Source organism: Plodia interpunctella, chromosome 6 (genome assembly GCF_027563975.2).
Source record: "Plodia interpunctella isolate USDA-ARS_2022_Savannah chromosome 6, ilPloInte3.2, whole genome shotgun sequence".
Lineage (NCBI taxonomy): Eukaryota > Metazoa > Arthropoda > Insecta > Lepidoptera > Pyralidae > Plodia > Plodia interpunctella.
In genome coordinates, this window is record NC_071299.1 from 9,183,004 (window position 1) to 9,208,134 (window position 25,131).

Here is a 25,131-nt window from a genome sequence, read left to right on the forward strand (position 1 = left end):
CGCAAGCCACATTATACGAAACTAAAACACGAAAGATACAACTTGTAACTAAACACGTAAGGAAAACACATGATTTTTGCTTGAAAACTCTTGGATCCCATGATACATGCCTTTCCCTGTTAATTAGCAATTCAAATTCGGGGACACATGTAAGGTAGGCCGAAAGAAATTCCGCAAACCTAATGTGACATTACGTATTCAAATTGTAAAGGATTCAAAGATAGAGTGGCCGTGAGTGGCGGGTAGCGTAGGCTGTTATACTGTTTTTTTTTATAGTGTAATTTTAGTGCGCGTTGTCTAACTTTAACTTGTGCAGAAGTCCGTTCGTTGCGTCAACGTCAAAGTTGACTGGCGCAACTCACTTTATGCTACGAAAATTTGTCCGAAGTATGTTATCAAATTTAAAAAAATGTGATTTAGTTTTTATTCTTATATCAAAATGGAAACTAATGTTTTCATCATCTTATTTCAGTTAATCATAAGTTTTTCTTTGAAATCATAATATGAATTAATCTAATATATAAAGCATAGACAAAGAAAATCATAGATAGAAGAAGTTTCTATAACTTTGTATGTTTACAACAGCGGTACAAACGCAAAATCGGAAATAGTTGGACATTTTCCAGTTCATCCGCAATTCGATCAATCTAACGTTGATTTTTTTTCTCACTGCAAAGTGTCACCGTTTCGTTAGCAGTGTATCAAATGCCTGTCAGTCCGTCTGTCTGTTAACCCGTTGCGTCAATCCTGATAGATGTTTGTCCTAACACCTACACGGTTCTAAGTTTTGGTACTGTTTTATGTGTTACCCAACAAAAATATTTATTTTTCGAGAATAAATAAATCTTTGAACCTAGACAATTACAGGTCGACATAGGGTATCCTAGTGTGGTGGATAGTGATTTTACCATATGAAATAAAAATGTCTTAATTCATATATTTTTTATTGTCTCTCAAGTTATGTGGAATGCGTCTATAGATAATAGACAAAAATAATAAAAGAAGAAAAACACGACTTTTTCATATAAAATGCAACAGCATTTCAGTCGAAAGACTGCATAAAATGATTGACCAGAAATAGGTAAACATATAAATTTTGTACTATTATGTTCATATTTAGACAAATATAAAATAAATTAGTATATCAACCCTATTTAAAGCGAAATAAGCAGTCAAGTGAATCTCCATGGATCAGATTTCTATGCGGTAATGACGCCAGATTTACATTAAACTTGGGTAAGATTATATCTTGACTATACTAATTCATATAAGTAATATATCAAATTTAAGAATCCAGTTTCTTAGTTTTTACTTACATGTGTGAGTAAGGGTTTCCTATTTTCATGCATACAAATTTATGTCAATTTAACGTGGCATACTTTTACTTATCATAATAATAGTTACGCACAATATTGATTTGGAATAATGTTTTAGGTACATTTTTTTACGCATACCTACCATAATCATAACAATTTTTAAGCATAATATTCTAAAGCATATTGGCGGCTAACCTACTGCTACTCTATAGCTTTATGCAAATCAAAATTATGGTAAAATACATTAGCCTAAACTATAATTATGCTTATTGAAAAGGTATGCCCAAAAACAAGTACCTATGTCAAAATATTATTATGTCAAAAAATATATGCAACTCGATATGCTAAATTGAATTAAGATAAAAAAATTATTTAAAAAAGGAATCCCTCATGTACTGTATTATACTATATAGCTTTAGGCATAACATACCGTAGTACCATGAAATAATGTAGAAAATGTAATGATAATTACATACATAGAAAATACCTAAACAACACTAATGTTAGCACAGCTGCGTAATCCAACGCATGTTCCTTCGAACCTTGCTAACATACCCATCGAGTTATTAAAAGATACTACAACAATTCAATCAATTATCATAAAGTCCCCGACACACGCTCCATCATTCTCGATCCATATTCTCGAGTGATTTATCTCCGATTGCGATCCCGCTTCGCTCCGCTCGAGCGATCGAGATAATCGATACCGCTCACTTTTATTACGCTCGCGATCCGTGACGATTGGCGTCGTTGCATTCGTGATATGAATTTCAGAGGCGCCTTAATTTCCAAGTTTTCAATGCACCGAAATAAATCCGATTCGCTGTTCGCGTCTGATATTTTTGTCTGAGAAATCTGCAGTCATATTTAAGTCTTATTTGATTGAGAATCAATGTTTATTTACATTTTTATAGACATGTACTTATATCTTAGATTTTGTTATAAGAACAGTTTTCGTTTTTAGCGAAAGAGATTATTTATTTGATAACATTTAATATAGTATGTGGCTATATATAGATATACAAAACAGGTTCAGATTCATGTGAAAACCGCGATTTTCCGTAAGTGTAGTTAGGTCTACTTTAATCCACACCACACACACCCACGCACGCTAGCCAATCGTATTAAACATCAAAGTCTCAAAATTAGATTCGGTCCGTCAAACGGAATAAATATACCCAGCAATCAAATTTGTCACCGCAGTTTTCGATAACAGATTTCTTAATAAACCCTGCCGACCCTCGATTCGGCCCGTTGTAACTTGCAAATTCAATTAAACCAGGACCGGATCCAATAACGTTACGCTTTTCAACCATCAAACTCCGACCATAAACCGTTCGACACACAGCGTGGCTATTCAGGGCCGCACTCAGAAATGCGAAAGTTTCACCCACAAATGTGTTTTTCTTGTTACCTAAGTTTGATATTTCACCTATTTTACATTCAAGAAAGGTTGGCCTGGCTGTAAAATGGACGGGAGCCAAGTTGCGGCAATATTACAATATCGCCCGGATTTTACATGGCATTCTGCGCAAAAAAGCAGTTAACCTGTTACCTGAAAATTTAAAAATTTTCGCCCAATTTTCGTGTCTAATTTAAAAATGTGCTTCTCGCATTTTCTGCGAAATTGGGGTGTGTGATTATCAATTTGGAACTGCATAAAAATGTAATATGTTAATTAACTCTCAAAGTTAACCAGAATCCACAATTTGCACTTCACACGAGCTTGTAGGCATTACTGAATTTAAACCTTTTGCGTGTATTTATGATAGAAATTTGTTATTTCATCTTCAAAATTCACATTTGTTTGTATAATTTGTGAATTTTCAAGCTGAAATTACATTTAAAACGATTTAACTACCTACAACTGTAATATTTCGTTTAGTTTGTAGAAAAAAAAATACTATTTTCTGTATTTATTTAATTACTTTCGCCCGCGACTTCGCCCGCGATGATTATTTTCATTCAAACGTTCACCCACATTCCAGTCATAAGGAGATTGTTTTTTTTTTTTTAAAGTAGCCTATGATGAGCGCAGTAGCTACATGCATACCAAAATTAATAAAAATCGGTCTAGCAGTTTAGTTGTGAAATCAGCACAAAGACTTTCGCATTTATAATATTAGTATATTGGATTTCTTAAATAAAGTTCCAAAATAACAATGGTATTACGCTTACTCGTAGAATACTGATTATGTAAAAAGCATTTCAATTCTTCAAGGGCTTTCACATATATAGGTACTTTCCTTCATGTCGTTCGATCTCTTATAATATTCATAAGGGATTCTGTGGAAATTTGTTAAAGTTTGACACTTCACATTAGCGTAATTACAAGGTATTTATGCTATTAGAATTGTGTAGGTATGTCGCAAAATTGTTTCAAAATTGGTTTGATTTCAAGAAATGTTTCATTTATACTCAATGTTTTTCCGTAAATTACTTTAACGGAAAAACGTAATAAATAATAAATTCAGATAGATACAAATAATGGATGATAGTTTTAATTATATTTTCACTGACATTTGTTTTACATTTTTATACTGTAGTTATTAAATGAAATAAATTTATTTATTATCATTTCAAGATTTTGCGTCAACGAAGAAACGACTAGTGTGATGGTCCTAACTATTAAACTTAAAAAAACCTTGTGAATATAATATAACATTAAGGCAAAAACAAGATAGTTATGCATAAATACATAAACTTACACGAAATACACCCACTAACAACATGAAAACAAGGAAAGGGTGTAAACGAAGTTTTCTCGAAAATTTCTTTTCTCCACCTCGAATATTAAGGTACTATATTTCGCCAATCTAATATTCAGAATTTAAATATCGCAGCATCGCCTTAACTCCAGGGCTGGATTTGAATTACAAAGTCAACCGCCTTTTCGCCGCGCGCGGTATGACGTCATCGCTACTATTCGCAAACGAAATATGAGCTTTGCTAGTAAAGTGGTTGGCCTACCTTGCTTTGTAAGTCCGTACCTGGATTTAATAACGTCTCATAAGTGTGAAATTTAAATCTAAAGCTGAACCGAAATTAAACCATGGGTCTTTATTTGTTGCTATATTAAACTTGTGAGTTTATAGCTGATTTGTTTTTCTACAGCAAGCCTCAGTTGCACTAGTCAACTTTGATGTTAACTTTAAACTGCGCGCCGCTGACGTTAATGAAATTTTCAGCGCCTTTCTAGTTAGAGAGGTCATTAGTCCGATTGTTAGTTGTTTGAAATTTTTATCAATTTTCTTATTGTTTTTTCTGGAAGGAGACATACACGAAGACGTCAAGCGACTTAGTGTCAGTCGGAACGGACACAAAAACACATGTTACGCGGAGCTGAATGAATGAACTGTCAAAATAACTCTGCAACGCGAATGTTTTCGGTTTTCTTACTGGGTATTTTCATTATTTTTATCTAAACTGTGTCGTGTCACAGCTGAGGAAAGACATCACCCCGTTTTCTCCCAATCGCCTCTTTTTATTGCGAATTCTGACCAGTTTGCTTGGATAGGTCTGTCCTATTGTCGATATGGTACCGCCAACTCCTTCTCGGTTTACCTTCTTCTTCGTTTGTGTGCGGTTACATTTGAAGCTGTGATACCCCAAAGCCCAGGGTTAGCATAACAAAATACCATTTGGAAAATTTTGCTATGACTTTACAACCGGCCTGACCCTCTTTAACTACTACTATTAAGGCTTTGTGTCCCTCAGCGCCTCGAACGACATCCACGCAATGATCCTACTCTTTTTTAATTAACTTCTTCACATTAGTATACGCGTGAATTAAAACCTACAGTTTTCTACTGAATTTGTCGGAATTGAATAAGGAAGGGAAGCATCTAATCATTTCGAGTGTTCTATACGTAGTACTGTAAACATCTAAATCATAAATTATTCCTACCCTGAGTCAAAAAAGTTGCACAACAAGTTGTGATTACGGTTAACATAATCAAATATTCCCTAAATCCCTCGAGTCATTCCATATTACTCAGTTTTGCGAACCGTACACCCTATTAGTTCCGTGTATCCGGGACATCCATGTACCAAACTTCAGAGATTTGGGTGGGATTCGGAGCATACGCGTCAAATTAACTGGGTCCCGCATCCGTCCCGTATATTAAAGATGTGTTTTCCTGTTACAACTTAGTATAAAAAAAATATTGAAAATATAGCTTTTAGAACGCTTTGAGTTTGTGCAAAAAAACTTAAATAAAAAAAATGGCGGCATTCCAGTAACTTAAATTATTTTTAAATAACTTTATGTTTAATTAATCATCGTTTAGATAATATATTTTTATGGGTATGTGGTTCCGCCCTAAATAGGACCACTCCATACCTCCAGTGGATGTCGATGCGACAAAGGGACAGCTTTGTTATCTGGTAGTTTTTGCAACGTAGTTTAATGTTGCATGATCTTAAGATTTTTCTTTGCTTTGACCCTGGCTTAAGAACGTCACAGCGCCGAACGTAGACGGAATAAACATACGTACATAAATTACAAAATAAATTGTAACAAATTGTAAATGGGTCAAACATCATGGTTTTCGGCAAAATACAACCTAATAAAAGTAGGACATGAGCTTTGAATAATTTGGACATGTTCAAATTAATGGAGATGTCAGCTCTCAAAACGGGAATCGCGGGCGATGTCGCTCCAGGATTCATGTTATGATATTTTCTTGTTTTTCGTCTTGAAGTTTGTCATTTGTTTGTTCCACGCCTTTTGACACGTCTTTATCAAAAATATAGGCAGATTTTACTTTACCTAAAGAAAAATCTGTCTATATTTTTGGGACGATAATGAGCGAGAGGGACCTCCCTCTCGCTCATTATCGTGTGCTCTCTGATGCATATTCGACTAAAGCCTGAAGGCTGTAGTAATAGTTTTGAAATTTACCCTATAACCAACCAGAAGTTAAAAAATTAACTATGATTTTGCGACCGACCACCTGTCTGACGACAAACTTGCTGCGAATGTTATTTCAATGCTAAGAGTGAGTTGCACCGTCTAATTTGACGTTGATTTTAACCCGCGCGCCGCTGTCTTTCAGACAAAATGGCTTACCTTACGTTTTTCTGCGCAAGTTAAAGTTAACGTTAACGTTGACAAGTGCAACCCAATCCGAAGAAACTGAATTAAATTAATTTTAGCACTCAAAAATCTGAAGAACAGTAGAAATGACGATTGCGTAGATAAGTTATTTGTTCGATGCATTTTTAATCAATAAATGTAATAAGTTATGCCATAATTCGTCGCCGTTCGCTGCGTGCTGTTCCGTAATATATTCCACATATATACCAAATTTCATCACAATCCGTTTAGTAGACTAGGTAGCGTGAATGAGTGACAAATAAATAAATATATTAGGACAAATCACAAAGACTGATCTAGCCCCAAAGTAAGTTCGAGGCTTTTGTTATGGGATACTAACTCAACGATACTATATTTTATAACAAATACATATATAGATAAATATCCAAGACCCAGGCCTGTCAGAAAAAGATCATTTTCCATCATGACCCGACCGGGGATTGAACCCGGGACCTCTCGGTTCAGTGGCAAGAACTTTACCACTGCGCCAACGAGGTCGTGAATATCCTTACTCATATCTAAACTTTGGCATTTATAATAATTAATGGGAATTGGGATAGGATAACGTAGAAAGCTATCAACCAATTTTGTACTAAATTACATTTATATTTAAGCCTAAGATTGGCTCAAAATACAAAAGTTTTGATTCGATCGCGCAGAAAGTAAAAGAATAAGTAAAAAGAACTATTAGTCTAAATAAGACTGTCGTTAATTCAGTAGAAAAGAAAAATGGACTCCCTCTGACTTACAAAACCGAAGTTTTTCGCTAATGTGTTTTATCTTTAACCAACAAATGTTAATTTGGAAAATGGACAGTTAGCATCGATTAAACAAAATTGTCCTAATCAACAAATATAATAAAACTCAAAATTCAATTTAAAAAAAAGTCAAAATGTGATATTCGACCCAAATTCGACGTAAATTGTATGTGGCTTATAAATCACACAATTTTCCCTTTAGGCACAAAGTCGTCGCACAATCAAGTTCCCAAAATCACAACCGATTCTTGTAAACCCAAAAGCTTAGTGACAATCACGGGTGAAACTGAAAAGAAAGACCGCTCATACCTTCCCATACCATTAATGTGCGTTCACTGCACCCATAAATCATACAATTTTCCGTTTAACTCTCCTAGATTTTACAAAGACGGCAAGCCAAAGTAAAAAAACTCGATTAATAAAACCTCTGGAAATAGATTCGCATTTCGAGAGCGTCGAGATAAAAAGCGACATCGTCTCGACGCCAACGAACTGAAAAAGTCAATACACTCCAACTGAGCGATAACGAACGAACATCAAATATTGTTTCTGGGGCAGGTGAAATTAACGGAGAAGGTAGTCAAGTGGGACTGTGATTGTAAAGTCCCAGGTTCGGATCCGGATGTACGTCGAGCGTTTGTTCACCAATCTGACTCTTAAATTCCGACACAATGTATTTTTGTTAAAATGGAATAAATGAAATGAAAATGAAATTATTTCGTTTTTAACTCCTTTTTACAGGACTTCATCTCTCTCTCTCTCTCTCTCTCATTGATGTATTCCGGTTACACTGAACTGTGACACCCCAAGTCTAGGGTTCGCGTTAAAAATTACAATTAAATTTTGAAGATTTATCCTGCTATTTAGAGCCATCAAGGATCCTACTGCCGGATTAAGATTTTCCTCCATGGGACATGTGCTTGAAGCTTTCCAGTTTTAATGGAACCTGTCCAAATCATCTCTTCTTTAATTTATAAATGTAAGAAGTTACGCCAAGGATTACCATAACTTGGAATTCGGGGATAAAAAATTCGCTATGTGCTGTTCATCACTTTTTTATTTAAATCTATCATCGGCATTTTAAACTATTACAAAAACCTTTTTCTGCACTGAGTGCACAACTGAGTGTCAAAAATAGAGATACACACTACTACATCCATTTTTTTATTTATTTATACACAAGCTGGACTCGTATAACTTTGAAATGACTTTCTGGTTCTATTTTTCATTCACATCTATGTTTCGTACTACGTGCTCAAACAAGTAGCGTTTTTCTATAGATTTATACAAAGTCTAGACAGCGCATCTGCATGAAATACTTTAAAACTAAGAGTATAGTTTTAGTTTTAAAGAGATATTCTATTTGAAGTAGCTGTGTTGTAGATATTATTACAATTAACTTACCTAATTAATTTTAATAATATATACAACAATGATAGCTATGTCGAATTGAGTATTTGCTTACGTACAACTACTATAAATAGCGTGTGACCATAGCTTTTCTTGTACGATTATATCGGGATACTGGATTATTGTTATTTTTATATATTTTTTTATTGTTTTCGTGAATGTTATTATTAATGCCGAGGGCGGAAGTACATTATGTCAGTCTTAGCTTGCAGACTTGCATGCCATGCAAATACCAATTAGTGTCATTGTAATATACAAGTACTCGGCATGTCAAATCACGTTGCAAGCACGTTGCACATGTCAGTTACTTTACCACTTTTTATTTGAATAAAGAATTGGTTACAAATTTATTTCATGCTATTCAAAACATATACAGAAAAGTATCCGCCACAAGCTTCGTCAAAATATACAACAGTAAAATCCGCAAGAAGCTTCGTCAAAATGTTTACATAAAGAAATCTGCAACATGCTTCGTCAAAAAGTTAATTAATCTATGAGACCAACCTTTACTACTTGTTTACTTACATGTTTATCTCCGCCATAATTGCAAAGATTAACAAACGATGCTCTATCTAGCATAATATAAGTCTGTGATGGTTCCTACCTTTGTTTTGATAAACATCCGATGTTTTTCGCTGCCGCTTGCCACAAGCAATCATATGAAATCGTACGTGACTTCAATTTGTCTTTATTGAGAAAATACGACTGTGACTAATGGTTTTCTGCGAGTTTATCCACTAACTTTTTTTTTCTTCTAGGAAGGCAAAAGAGCGTAAATTATACAAATTAAAGACATGTTTGGTGGAAATAAAACAAACAGGTATTTAATTTGAATTTTAGTTACTTGTTTCCTGGGAGTTTATCCACTAACGTTAATTTTTAATGTTTCTTCCAGGAAATTGGCCAAAGAGCGTAAATTATACAAATTAATAATAAATGGAATAAGTTTGTTGGAATAAATAAATTAAATAGTTGTTAAATCAAAAATCTTCATTCAACATTAAACCTTTGAGGAGTTTCCTTGTCAAGAGCCGATGTTGAGCGCATCAATTAAATCAGGCATATCATAATAATGAATTGTCATACAATTTAAATGTGTATAGGTAATGATGTACAATTTAAATGTGTATAGGCTAGATGCATGTCAACTACGTTACATGTTCGTATTCTTATATTATTTCTATAAAAACTTCATTTTTCGATAATAAATACGGTTTTTATAGAAATGTTGTAGTTTTGGATGTGTTATAGTTCGATGTTATGAAAGTAAATTTTCAAGACTTTCTGTTTTAATCAATTTATTATAAATTTACGTTTACGTTACGTTTTGCGAGTTAAACTCATAACTCTTAAATTTTATGTACAGCTTTCATTTCGATTTAAATTTTCTCTCTTAATATCAAAACTTTTCTCGTAATTTCAAGCAAATTATTAAACTCTGAATCTGTCAATAACCCTAGAATAGGGTCATAAAGTTACACTATTCAAGGATTTCTAGGAAACGTGTCCCTAAAGTTTCACAATACTCGCACAATGTATCTATGTGCCCTGAACGGTAGAATAAACATAGAATAAAACATCATTGTTCACAAATGCACATCGCAAGTAGCCTCTTGAGCACAAACTGCTTATATCCAGGGATCTTGTATGGTAAAGGAAACAATACAAAATAAAGCGGATTTAGATCTCAAGTAAGGCCCAAGATTTCAGAAGAGGAAGATTCGGTATGAGAGGGTTAAGATGTGTTTTATATTAATGTTAGAGTAGAGTTGGTTGGGAATCGGATTGATTCTGTAATGTTTTGAGAGTATTGATCTAAATGAAGCGGAAAAGATTATTGTCACATATATTTTGTATGTCCCCATTTATTTGAAAACGACCGATCAATTTATTAGGAAAAAGCGACTTCGCCCTTGTAATTATTTTTAAAAAATACTTAAGTTTTCATGCGCAGTAGCACCATCGGTTAAATTAGCTATAGCCTTTTTGACCAAATCCTACAGGAATCGCGCACACATTCGCGATAAAAAGTATCCTTCTAACATAATGATTAACTTAGAAAACAATTTATCGAAAGTTTATTTTGTCTAAAATAATAAACGTTTCGCACAAAGATTGAAAATAATTTTATTATAACAATTATTTTGGCACCAGCTTTTACTGTAAATGATTTTAAAAAATATTTTTCAGTGTTTTACTAAACCCTCCAAGTTTATTTTATCTAACACTAGCGGCACGTCCTGGCTTCGCTCGGGTAAAAATATAATAAATTATACACCTAAACCTTCCTCAGGAACCACACTATCTATTGGTGAAAAGCGCATATGAAAATCCGTGCAGAAGTTTTTGAGTTTATCGCAAACAGACGGACATACGTGGCAGAGGAGGTATGTAAGAATAAGGTTAAAAAAATATTATAACAATTATTTGTTACCAGATTTTACCGTGAATGTTTAAAAAAAATATTTCTCAATGTTTTACTAAACCTCCGCCTAAGTCATCAAACTTAGCTAACGACACGAACTTGCGACTCCGATTGGTAAATTAACGCGCAAATTGGATTTCCAACGCGACAAAAACAAAGAGCCGTTTTATCGAAAACGTTTCCACGAAAATTTTAATTTGAATTCGGTTCGACGCCATCCTACATTGGCCTTGAATCTTTATAAATTAGTATTTGTCAAAGTATTTATTAACAATATCAATTAATTAATTAACAACATTTAAATTGTTTATAACTAAACTTAAACTGCTTAAAAATATACTGTAGAACAACTAAATTAACCTAAAATTAAAATTAAAATCAGTACATAAGAAATAATTTTAATTTGACATAAACGAATGACTACCTAAATTATATGTTAGCATTCTATAGATAAATTTGATATTTCAAAAAAATATTTAATTATAGTATGTACAATCTTTAATTCTACTAATATTACAAACGCGAAAGATTGTGAGGATGTTTGTTTGTTGAAAAAATGCGCGCGAGCAGCTCCCACGCTCTATGGACGGGTAGTAGCAGGGAATAATTTCAAAATGAGAGAGAGAGACAGAAAAAGTTCTTTTACGGCCAATTTGTGCAATTCAACTATATTTATTTAATCATAGACGTAACAAAATTTCTTAAAATCCTCTATACACACGGGACGTAATATGGGTTCACTTCAAAAGGAAATTACGACAGATTATTGAGGTGGCCCATGGGAATCCAAAATAAACTGGATTCCAATATATCGGGTACGTGGAAGCTAACGCAGTAAGCCATTTCAATCATGTACCCCTTAGAGAATTAGACCCGCTTTTTATAAAGACAGATTAAAGGAAATGTTGATTATTGTAAATAATATATGTATTCAATTTGAAGGTACCAATCACGACTGTTTAAAGTATATTATGTTGCAGTAAAATAGATAAAATCGTAATATATGAGTAGATGTCCCTAGGGGTATAATTATGTGCCTTAACATACGGATAAGCAGGTGATTTATTACTATCTTACTAAGAATATAATTATAAAACGGTTCAAGTTTAGTTATTTGGCTTTTTTTTAATCTTACTGTGACATATACATACATACATCCGTATGTTTATCCGTTTGTATAAAATTAAGTATCAATTCTTTATCGAAAATGTACGAGTTGCGATGGCCACATTTTTCTGTATTATACCTACATATGATTGAATACCTAACCTATCGCGGTTAGATACTACCCTACTTACAACATAGGCTTCTTTCCACAGGCGGAGCCAGGGGCAATAACTAGTAATCACATTGAAGTTTTAAAATAGAGATCAGTTTTTTTTATTTTTAATTAAAAGTTTTTATAAGATTTGATTTTATTTGGTTCAACATACAATATAATAATAATAAGCCAAGTCCCGTAATGGTGAAACCGGAACCGAAACTCTTGACACCCTCAGCCGCTCCACTACTGTTGCCCCAGGCTGCATTTCTGCATCGTGCAGTTTTTTTGGGGCCCCATTGATGGAGCTTGCGAATCCCCGTCATTTTATTTCATACGTGTTTGTATTATGACATTGGTTAGGCAGACGATATTTCTCACAAATATCTCACACCCATAGACTACAATAACCCCGTGTATTGTAGTACTCGTATCCATTTTATTAGCCGACCTCGGTGGCGCAGTGGTAAAGTGCTTGCTTCTGAACCGATAGGTCACGGGTTCGATCCCCGGTCGGGACATGATGGAAAATGATATTTTTCTGATTGGCCCGTTTCTTGGATGTTTATCTATATATGTATATGTTATAAAATATAGTATCGTTGAGTTACTATCCCATAACACAAGTCTAGAACTTACTTTGGGGCTAGATCCTAATATTTATTTATTTATTAATCAAGTCTTACACTTTCTGAAAATTGATCGTATGAACATCTACATGGTGCTTGCGGCCATGGTTTGGATAGTGCCCCCTACGATTTTAGAACAAACGTATCACAAGTCCTTTACATGTTAGACCAATATCCCCATGCAAGCCCCAAAGGACCGGGACACGAGCCGTGATTGAATCCCATAGATAAAATAATAATAAGTTTATTACGCTTTCACGTACAATATCTCTAAAGCAGCTCACCAACCGATATGACGAACATTTTCAATTTCAACATAACAAGCACGATTCTGAAAATTAAGGCAAATGTATCAGTAGAGGGTTTATTCCTTTAATCCCTTAAGCACTTGCTACCAAGTTTTGGGAAATAAATTGTTAATTTTGTACACCCATAATAAATACCCCTAACCTTTTAAGGGGACCTGACCTAATTCCTTAAGTTATAACATAAGTTAGACAAGCTATTGGCCGCAGTTTCGTTCGCAGCAAAAAGACGCGACATGCCGACGCGAATGAATGAACATTGGGTAGTTTGTATAAGAACCTTTGTTTACCGGAAAGAAATACCAGTAACGTATGCCGAATTCACCAAAGTTCGGTGAACTGTTTTGCTGTAATATACAGCCAGCATTACTAGTTACTATGAATAGTTACTACGTCAAACGTTTCGCTCACAAAGTGAATGCACTAACCGTATCACACGCCATTTTGTTTATATTATTTGTGATAGTGGCGGTTAAGTTATTCTTTCTCATAATGGTCGGTCATTGGATGGGTGATCAAAAATATATTAACTTGAGCTCCTCCGTGGTTCGGAAGTCGTGTTATTTTTTTTTTATATTTGCAGTCGCTGCATCTCACTTCGAATCGATTCGATTGGTGAGAAGTGAAATGCAAACTCGCACTAACCCCGCAGTGGTTAATAGTTTAAGTTCACTAGTGTGTACCCAACTACTTGCCACTAGAGTTAGGTAGGTAGTTGTAAAATCAGGTCAGTTGCCTTTAAGCAATTTTACTAATTACCTGACACCAGTGTTAGCAATTATCACACTCGAAAATAAAGAAAAAACGTGAAATACCTTCTATATAATATTGTAAATAATTAATTCAAATTATTAATTTACCGTAATCGCAAATTCCTACTAAACGTAATGGAAATAAATTATACTAATTTTCTATTTCTCGATCGTTCTCAATTTGGGGCAAAATTAATTTTCCAGGTATATGTGTCATTCGTTTTGGCTTTTAACGCGTGTCTGCGAATCAAATTATGGCAATGATAACCAGAGGGGACTGCGGAGAAGAAATTTTGAATATTTTTTTTCCTTATAGATTCGTTGTGCTCCGTTGTTTTATCCTATATGTATATATAACCCTATAGGTTTGACACTGGCATGCTATGATGTGCCTACTTACGTTGAAACTTCATACAATTTCTATGCGTTTTTACGTTGTTTTGCGTTAATCCGTCGACGGATGTCGTAGCGTAACGTGTTCGAATCCTACTCGTGCCACATGAGTTTGTATACCAATCTGAGTCATGTATAGTAGTTGTCATATATAGGCACTGGCAAACCACTTCATTAATAATGCCAAGAAAGTTGTTACATGTGTTTCATACCGTGTAACCACGACCCTCAGCCATGAGGAATACGACTATGAAGAAGAATAGTTATATTCCCTTTTTTCAAAAATCTACAATTAAAATTGCCTTATTGATATTTTTTTCAATAGAAACAATATATTTTTATGATGCAGTTTTTGGCCTAGCTCGTTAACCCTGTCCCAGCGATACCCCTTAGTATTTATTAGTATTCCACGCGAATCCTTAAGTGTACAGTGGAGGAAAATAAAAGGTGAACACCAAAGCATCAGTTTTTATTACCGCCCTAAAGGGTCGCGGTGTAACCCTCAACCTCAACCCATCAAGCTACACACATTCATTGGAAAATCGCCGATATTACCGCCGATATTAGAGATCCATGCAGGGTAACTTGACTTGAGGTCGACTGTACACACTTACAGATTTTCAAAGGTACTGTCACAACCAACCGTTATGCAGTGACTGTACCATTGGTCCCTCTAATATACATAATTATCACAACAATGAGTAAAAGTAACTATATGGTTCTAAACCTAGAATATCCTACACTCATATCCTCTCGTGGATGTCGTACGAGGTGGCGAAAAGAAATGAATAAGAAACATTGACAGCTTATAGGAACCAACAGCATTCCCTCGGTTGAAGTTAAAGGGCGGCCAGTTATATAATTACAGTTTCAAACTTATTTTAGCTGGCTTATGAAGCGTTACATATGCGAATTTAAAATAAAAAACATGCTTAGATGAAAGGGGAAAAGTACCATTCGGAATCAAATCATATTTGGAATACATAAAGTGGACATATCGGCAATTACAGATAAAATATATTTCTTTCATCTGTCGGCAAATAATGCCCACATAGATTTTTAGACTCTTCATAGATTTCATAGAATTCAACAGGCCTACAATACGGCTATAGTTCTGAGCGGTTGTATCTATTGTGTAAGCCACATCGAGGGTAATCCACGACAATACTTCAGCGAACATGAACTGACCTGACAACCATGATTATTTTCCTACAGATTGTTATAAAATTCGCACACAATCAAATCAAATAAATAAAAATAAAAAAAAAAACAAATTTTTACCATCACTATCCATCACGAGACCGACCAACCTCACAATACCAAATCTCTCCCGTTACCACGTTCATTTATGAATAATACAATACAACTAAACAATCCAATCTCTCCACAGAGCTACCTCCCGAGAAGCCCACGATAAAGGCTGAGAAGGGTTGGTATGCGTCAGGGGATTCCCTCCGAGCGCAATGCACGTCGCCGCCGGCCGACCCGCCAGCCAACCTCACGTGGCTACTCAACGGACGAGACGTGAGTATATTCTATTATATTCGAAGATAACAGAGAGGTTAGTGCGTTGCACTTCACTTCTCGAGAGCGAACAAATGACATTGCTGTGTGGTTGTCGTTGCGTCACAATGGCGCGATGTGATTGGTGACAAACCCGCACTAAGCCCACAGGTCTGTGTTATACAGTCTGACAGAGATCGGCAACCCATAAATAAAGCTTAACAAAACGAGCTAGAACAGTTGACTACGTGTGTGTTCGATTCGAGATTTCCTATGTTGTATATAGCAAGATAGGCGTTGTAAAATCGGTTACAGGATGAGATATGAAATAATAAAAAAACAGTCATGTTTTATCACAAATTGTTCTAATACGCTTTGTTCTTGTATAAGTGAAATGAACGATATAGCGAAGTCAACGCACAAAGAAAGGTAAAGATAATAAGAAAGTGTAGTATTTCCATACAACTTTCCGGACTATCTCATACAAAGTTACATAACAGGCGTTGTAAAACCGGCCACACGATGAAGACAAAAGATGTTCATATTATTGGTGCTCAGTTTGTCTATTTTACTATACCGATGCTCGAACAAAATTATAAATCCTTCTCTTGTTTATTACAACCTTATGAATATTTAGATAACATTTCAGATTGTGTCTTGTAACAGGGAATTCAATGTTAACTATAATGGTAACTAATCTTATCAGAGAGACAAAATTAGACTACAAGGCTGAAAAGGAAAATACAATACAACATAATGACCCACCGCGCGATATTACACAATATCACTACGATAATCTTTCAAAGACCCGGCTAACGAATACCAAAAGCCTAATGTAGTATTCTTATAGCTAAATCAACTCCGGCAGTATTGGCATGACTTATCACTTCGCAACAGACCTCACTTGCGTGTGTCACTGCCTCCAAACGGCCTCAACGTAAACCTTTGATCCCTACTCGCATCGCAATCTGGCATTTAATTACGTTGCCCACGTCAGCCTCGGACGGAACCTTATTTATTATAATATTATTTGTACGCTGTACCGCGACTCGGGATTGGTGTTATGCATAATTTCCTGTCAATCAGTTTTTGAATTTTAGATTTACCTTTATATTAAAGTAGCTTTGCCCGTAGCTTCGCCCGCGTAAACGTTTAAAGGGAACAGATATTTTTCCGGGATAAAAGGTACCCTATGTCCTTTTCCATACTTCAAACTACATGTATGCAAAAATTCAAGAAGATTGGTTGAGAAGAGAATGAAGAATGAAGAAAAAGAAGAGCATGAAGAAGTAACAAAAAAAACTTTCGCATTTGTAATATACACTCGTCTCGGCTCACAGGGATGATAAACATAAATAATCACTTTAAGAGAAATGGTATGGAACAAACGACGACCCAGAACCACCAGCAGAGCTCTGTTGTGAAATATTTAGGTGAGCCAATCACAGCCAAATTAAAACGGGAAGAAAGCCAGTATAAGAAAACTACTCATTAGCTTACAATTTACCTCAGGCTTTTTCCCTATTTCTTAACCCCCGAGGTTACCCAAAAAGAGGTTATTATTGTTATTAGTTTGACCACTAAGTGTGTCTGTCTGTCTATCTATGTAGCACCGTAGCTCATCAACGGGTGAACCGATTTGGATGCGTTTTATTTTTATTTGATAGCAATTTTTTATGCGGTGGTTCTTAGATATGTTTCATTAAAATCGGTTCATCCATTCAAAAGTTGTAGCGAAATGAATATTGAAAGAATATTTTAATTGGTCTAAAAATAAACTTGTAGTATAAGGTGATAAGATACAAGTACAGTCTCAGAGATGTATAACGCAATTTTTAACTAACGATACCTGATACGGAGGACAAATTTCCCGCGGGTGTCTTTTAACTCGTCCGGAGATATCGGGTGGTTTATCACAAGCCAGACCTTTTTTAAGTAAAACCAAGTTAAAAAGCTTACGTTTACTCGTGCCTTCCTCAATGATAATACCTAGTAACTCAGCTGTTTTTTCGCACATGAAACAAAAAGCAATAAGAACATGTATTTTGAAGTACGCAGAAGAAAATTAATCGGCGGGCGAAGCCAAAAGCTAGTTCAATTACAATTGGAGAACATTCCAAATCATTTCCCAAATTTTGCCTTTACCTATTAAGTATTATTTAATTGATCGTATATTCGTATACTCAGTATACTAATTATATCATCAATACATTCTCTTATTTTTCACAGAATAAAAAAAAACCCATACATAAAGATACTCGCACGTGTCTTACATATAAATTTTTGCACGCCTTTCCTGTCCTAAGACCACGGAGCGTAGCCCGTCGTCTCGGTTCGTTTGCTTTTATTGTACGTCACAACATGGATTTTGTCATCACAAAACACGGTATGAATAAAAATATATCCCTCGTACGTTTACGTAGTTACATCGACCAAAATTACGCGAGAATTACGAAGATATTATTGTGTGTTTGTTCAAAACTTTATAACGGTAAATGAAATCATTACATCAAGTCCAAACTGTGAAGCATCTTTTGTATTACAATTATCGCATTTTTTCAATCAGTTGCGCGTGAAGAGTTATTCTATCAAACGTTTCTCCAATGTTTTTCCATTAGAGGGAACTCTAATAAAGTTGCACAAAAGCCGCTGTCATAATCTGATATTTTCCGAAGCAATGTTTCCTGCTTTCCCAAAATGTTTGCATTGTCCCATTGTTGTTTCGCGCGCAAATAACTCGGCCATGTTCGAGTATTATTTTTCATCGGAAGTGGCCGAAGATATCGAGAGGACAATGACGGCTCAATTAATAAATGATTCAGTAATTTTGGCTTTGTTCGTTATTGTGAGTTCTGACGTTTTTCTTCAAGTTCATTTATCACCTGGAGAATTGGAAGTATTTGTTACCTTATTATTAACTTTTATAAATCTATAATTTTTTTTTACTACCATGCAGGTGTGGGAACACCTATTTGTTGATATTGGTAAATGAAACCAGAGTGCCTCTGAAGAATAATATATACTTATTTTTGAAGTGACATTTTATATAGTTAAATAATCTGTGGCGTTACACACAGCGCACACGTGATTGTGCTGTGTGGACAGAATATTATTGATGATTATAATTTTTATTTCCTTATCCAATCACGTTCGGTTAATAGGGCTGTTCCAAAGAGTCGCCACATAGGCAAACGAGCATGCGCCCCACCTGATGGTAAATGGTTACCACAGCCAATCAACGCCTGCAACGCCTGGGTCGCGTTGCTTAGGATATTTTGCCACAGTACATACCTTGTAATTACACTGCCTTTCTAACCCTTCAGAGCGGAACACAACAATGGAAGTGGTGGTATTTGGTTGCAGAAATATATGAGAGTGATGTACCCATGCTGACGATATTTGTACTAAAATCTACCTCTGATACAAGGAAACTAAGAATTTATTTTTAAAAAATCAAACAATTTTAACATGTCACCACTATTCTTTAGCCTAACTCACAGATATTATTATTAAGCCAAAACTTCACAAGAACGCGTGGGTCCGTACCTTTAGTACTTACTCCGAATGTTGTTCATGGGCTGGTATTCTGGTAACATCGGAAATTCTTCCCTGACACGCTGACACAAGTCTCTGGCGTGACATCCGCGATCTGTCACGTGTCACGCTGACAACTCGACACGCTTGACACTCTGTCCCCCAATTTTTCGTAATTGAATTCCTATATTCAATTCACGCGAATTTTATTTGGGAAGTTATTTCGTAAGTTTCTCTGTACTGACGACTGACTTAACTCACATAGCAACTCTTCGGAATTGATTCAAAGTCGCTGAAAAACGTAATCCAGAAAGGATATGAACTTACCTACTTACAAAATCATTATTTCAAAGTGACATTCAGATTCATTGTTATTCCTGAATCGTTGAACCGGCTGTTGTTTTGTTTTACGCATAAAAATAAATCAAAAATCATTATTGGTGATATATATCAAACATCGTGTTTTGATTTCGAGGCCATTGATCTAAATAAAATCACAAACAAAACGAACTACATACTACCCTTTTTCACGTAACTTCTTTCTGCGCTGTACTAAACTATGGAATAATCTGCTATTAGCAGAGTTCCATAATAATTTTAACATTAGGGGTTTCAAGAAAAGAGTCTATCGCTTTCTCAAAAAGTCGGCAACGCACCGGTGACCCATATCAGGTTGCTGGTGTCCATGAGCTGTGGTGAGCTGTGGTGTTTGCTTACCTTCAGGTGATCTGCATGCTCGTGTGCTCACCGTACTATACTAAAAAACAATACAGCTTTAGACTATATTTCACAACATGATACTTTCTTTTCTAATTAAATTACAACGGCAAGAGCTATGAGCTGGAGATTCTCATAGGCTGGCAATAAATCACTGTTACATATCAATTCATCAACTGGCCCGCCGTATCGCTGAACTTGGCTTTCAAGTTTAGCCTGGCTCTATCTACCCCGTAAGTGATAAATAAATAATACTATATGTACTAATATTAATTACAATGGTAGCTGAAAGCATCCACCAAAACATGCCATAATGCTTTTATCGAGAACTAATTCAAATTTCCCATGATACAATTTATATCGATTTCAAATAAACGGGCTGCCGTCTGATTATGTTAAACGATACTTTGTCAATAGCGGAATTGTGGAGCGATCGGAATTTATATGTTCACACTGACATGTACACTAACGCGCTGGACTGAACTTCTGACAAATGGCTATTAAAATAATCGGCGTGTATACCTTTATATCGTTTCTTACACTATGACTATTTTACTGGGTAAAAAATAATAAAAACATTAACATCTATTGTCACGTTAATTCATTCTCGAAAATTATATCATAGGATATCATATCCATGGAATTAGTAGGTAATTTTTACTAAATCCATGATCATATCACGTACAAGATCCATAGATATTTTTATTTTTGACATACCCAATATAGTAAAAGGTATTTCTCTGATTTATATATTATAGCTGACATTTCAAAGCACGTAAATAAAAAAATACTAAAATTTACTTTTTCGAGACTGAGCATCATAAAATCTGTAGTAAAATCAGACTACCAACAATATTGTGAAAAATACCTTTCTAATCTTCCACAATGATTTATATTAGTATTCACTTTCTTTATTGATGAACCAGTAGATGTTAAGTGCCATAAAGAAATCCCATAAATATATATACCATAAATAGCATAAACCGGCAAAAGTCCAGTGTTTTAATAGTCAATGTTTCACCACGATCGCGGCCGATCGCATGGAGATCATATGCAAACCGCCTCTGTTGCAGCGAAAAGTACAATTTACATTGGAAGACACATTCAAACATTTAATACTACTCTTTTATCCTCGGGGGCTAAGCCAACACAATAATGTAATAAATGTGATTATTAAGTTTACACGAAGGCAACTTCTGTAATATGGATGTGATAGAACTTTTCACATAAATAAATAAATATATTGGGACAAATCACACAGATTGAAATAGCCCCAAAGTAAGTTCGAGACTTATGTTATGAAATACTAACTCAACGATACTATATTTTATAACAAATACATATTATATACATAAACATCAAAGACCCGGACCAATTAGAAACAGATTTCCATCATGACCGGGGTTCCAACCCGGGACCTCTCGGTTCAGTGGCAAGAACTTTACCACTGCGCCACCGAGGTCGTCAAATATAGACATGTGGTCCTCTATAATAGACCATTAAGGAACAAGCCTTAGCAGCGATAGGTAACAATAACATTTCCAAAGAGGATTGATGTCAGACTGGCAGCCTCTCGTAAATTCACAGGCAAATCTTTGAAATGACACAGCGCGGTTTGTGATTTTGATTTGATTTGATTGTGCTCTGTGATCTAAATTTGTGCTTTCCGCCCAATAATAAGACTCCTAATCTTGACAGCTAGTGGGTAACAACAGCGTTCCCATAGATAGTTGACGTCAGCGGCGGCCGATCCTAAAATCATGGAATCAGGCCGGGGGGCCATTGAGTTATTACAGCCATGAATGAAACTGGAATCACGACATTGAGCATGAATTAGGGGGAGAATATAGTTTTCTACTTAGCTATTTGAAGACACTATTAAGCTGCAGTAAATTCACCATCACAATGACGTACCTAAATGATAGAGAAGAACATAATAAAACGAAATTAGCAACACAAAGGCTAGCTCGGGAACGAATAAATTACCCATACACGACTTTTACCTCTATGGTCGTATAGTTTCATACATTCAGAGCAATTTATTGCCTGCCCGCATAATTTTAAAGGAATGCTATTTTAATTTCGAGAAATGTTCCTTTATTACTGTTATAGACTGCGCTGTGAAAAATTATGAATTGAAAATTTTATCAGGAAAGTCTTAAGACTTCAGACCAGCTTATTCTGCAATTGAATGACTTCCTAAAGAATTTAATGATTATTAATTGCGACCAGTATTGTAAGTATGACGATGGTATAGGTTATGACGCGCAATGAAAAAAAAAAAAACAAAGTTCTCAATCTCCTTGTATATTTCAAGGAGATATTTTATTAAGGCGATAGTTTGAATTTAAGGATGTTTGTTACTTACAATTACAATCACGATAAATTTACTCAACGAATATTAATAAAATTTGGCATACGGGTTGTTTGTCATCTGGAATTAATAGGTATTTAGGGATTTTTTTATTTCTATACATGAGCACACATGAGTCAGATCGGTATACAAACTCAGGTGGCACGAGTAGAATTCGAACCTGGGACCCTAATATCCACAGGCGGGCGTCTTTACCATTACACCACCACCACAGCGTCTTATCATACAGCATTTATACATTTAATCGTTATTATTTCATAAGCAAGTTAAATAAACAAACCTAAATTTCGCAACATTCACAAAAATAGAATCTTTTATTATAAACCTCTACAATTTTGTTTCCCTCGCCACCAGTTGGCAAGTTGAGTATTTTCGTTGTAAACCATTTCGACGTGTGTCCCAGACCATTGTGGCTGAATAGATCGCGCTGCCTTCGCAAAACGTGAACATTTTTAGAAATTTAGAATTTTTAAAAACATTTTAATTGTTTTGTGACTTATTATCTTGTCAATTTTATTTTAAGATTAACAAGTCAATTGTCAATTATTGCAACTGATTTGTTAGATCAATATAAATTGCAAAAATATTTTCTTCCCACTGCTGAGATCCTCTAAAAAATTAATTCGCGAAATAAGATTTAAAAATTGTTTTATATTTATTATAACCTTTTCTAGTGATTTCTCATTATTATATTGTTTTCCTCAGGACAGTTCTTAGACTTCCTAAAGTTTGAAATAGAACAGTATTTATTAATGCAAAAGTTTGAATGTGCGTATGTAATTATATTTTCCCGATATACAAGAAATTTATTATGCATAACAACAACTTTATAAACCAAATCTGAACCTAAAATCATGATCTTTATATGATAACAAGCAAACACATTCCCATTTTAAAATTAAATTAGGAAGTAAAATGTCACAATTAATATTTCCATTTGGCGCACGTAAACATCGGGTAATTCTCGTGCGACGTCGCGCGACACATCGAGATGATCCTATAAAGTCGGGCTAAGCCAAGAAATATGGTAATAATGCAAGAAATATGGAATAATCTAAGAAATAAGTCTGCCTGCTGGGCATACAAATGAATGGAACAACTGCATTTGATGTGGATATGAGATTTTTTATAACACTTTTGTATTGAAGTTTACATGAAATATCGCTTGTAAGATCTTGAATTGCATTGAAAATTTCATTAAAACCAAGAATTACTTTCATTTAATTATGAATTGTAAGGTAATTGATGTGATTGTGAAGGTAATTACCAAATAGTTTCTAAAAAGGAAATCATATATTTCCTTAAAGTAACATGCCAGTATCAATAAATGGCTATGCTGATTCTTGGAGCTAGATATTATGTTTTGTTTTAATTTTGTTCTTAATTTTTTTTTTTAATTAATTTATATCTAGGCGGAAGTCACATTTTCACATGTAATATAAAAATAATCCCGAATATATCTAAGATTGGTTATTTTGGCTATACACCGCCAGATGTCGTGAGACAAATCCCGCGTCACGTCTCGCGTGTTATGTGTCAAGTTATGCTCATTACCAACATGCAATAGTGGAAGTTGGCTTAAAAGTCGCTTCAGGAATATAAATTAGGATGTTTTATTGCATGGGGGAGATTTTTGTTGACATAAATACGATAACGTGTGCAGAAATCATCACCAATACAGATGAATAATAAAGAAATTCAGGTGAATAATACTGAACTGATTTTGATAGGTTTGGTACACAACTAGAGGTATCTAGACTAATTTCTTAAAATCCCAGCCAAAGTCACGGGTCGTATTCTGTCACATAAATGATATCATATCCGCACATTATTTTCATGTAATTTTATTTATGGTATAACGTTTTATGGGATCAGTAAATTGTATACTTTGAAACATTGTTAATTATATATTTGAATGTTAACGGAAAGACTCTAATTTGACTATAATGGGAGACACATATATTTTAACTATACCCAAAACCTTATTTTAAGTACGTATTCACGACACATTGCCTTTAAAATATTAAATCTTTATTAGAAATAAGTTTATGATACATTATTCCAAGTAAAGATAGCAGATTCAACGACGTAATTTACGAGGTATATCAAATAGCATCCGATCTTAATAAAGTCTCCCGCTTCATAATAGTGATTGGAGAAAAATTGTCGATAAATTTTATACTTAATTGGCTAAATATTCTATAATGAATATTGTTAAACTAGTTTTTGCCCCCAGCTTCGCACGCGTAAATTTCACAGTTACTTTTCCGGGATTATGGGTATCCTATGTGCTACATGAATGCAAAATTTTAAGAAGATTGTTTGAGTACACAGAGCGTGAAGAGATAACAAAGCAACAAACAAACTTACTTTCGCATTTATAATACTAGTTAGTATTAAATTTTGGGTATTTTTCCAGTAAAAATACCCAAAACTTAATAACACATTTGATTACAATATATGCCTTAAAGCTAACTTTTTATTTTATTAAACACATTAGGTAGGTATATAAAAAAACTTTGCAATATTAATGTCTTTGCAATATTATGTGTATATATGTATGTAATTCTTATTCTTACAGTACTACTAGTTTACCTTACGATAACTTTCTTTTTGTTTTGTTTCCTTTAAAATACTAGTTTTAAAATCGAAACTT

The 25,131-nt window shown here is 34.6% G+C and overlaps 1 protein-coding gene across 1 annotated transcript in view; it reads left to right on the top strand.

Moving 5' to 3' along the window:
* The window catches only part of LOC128670481 (uncharacterized), a 222,066-nt gene that overhangs the window by 138,328 nt on the left and 58,607 nt on the right, over positions 1–25,131 (top strand). The window contains exon 5 of the mRNA XM_053746161.2: positions 15,738–15,871. Coding sequence (XP_053602136.1) covers positions 15,738–15,871 — 134 coding nt within the window. The remainder of the gene's footprint in view (positions 1–15,737; positions 15,872–25,131) is intronic.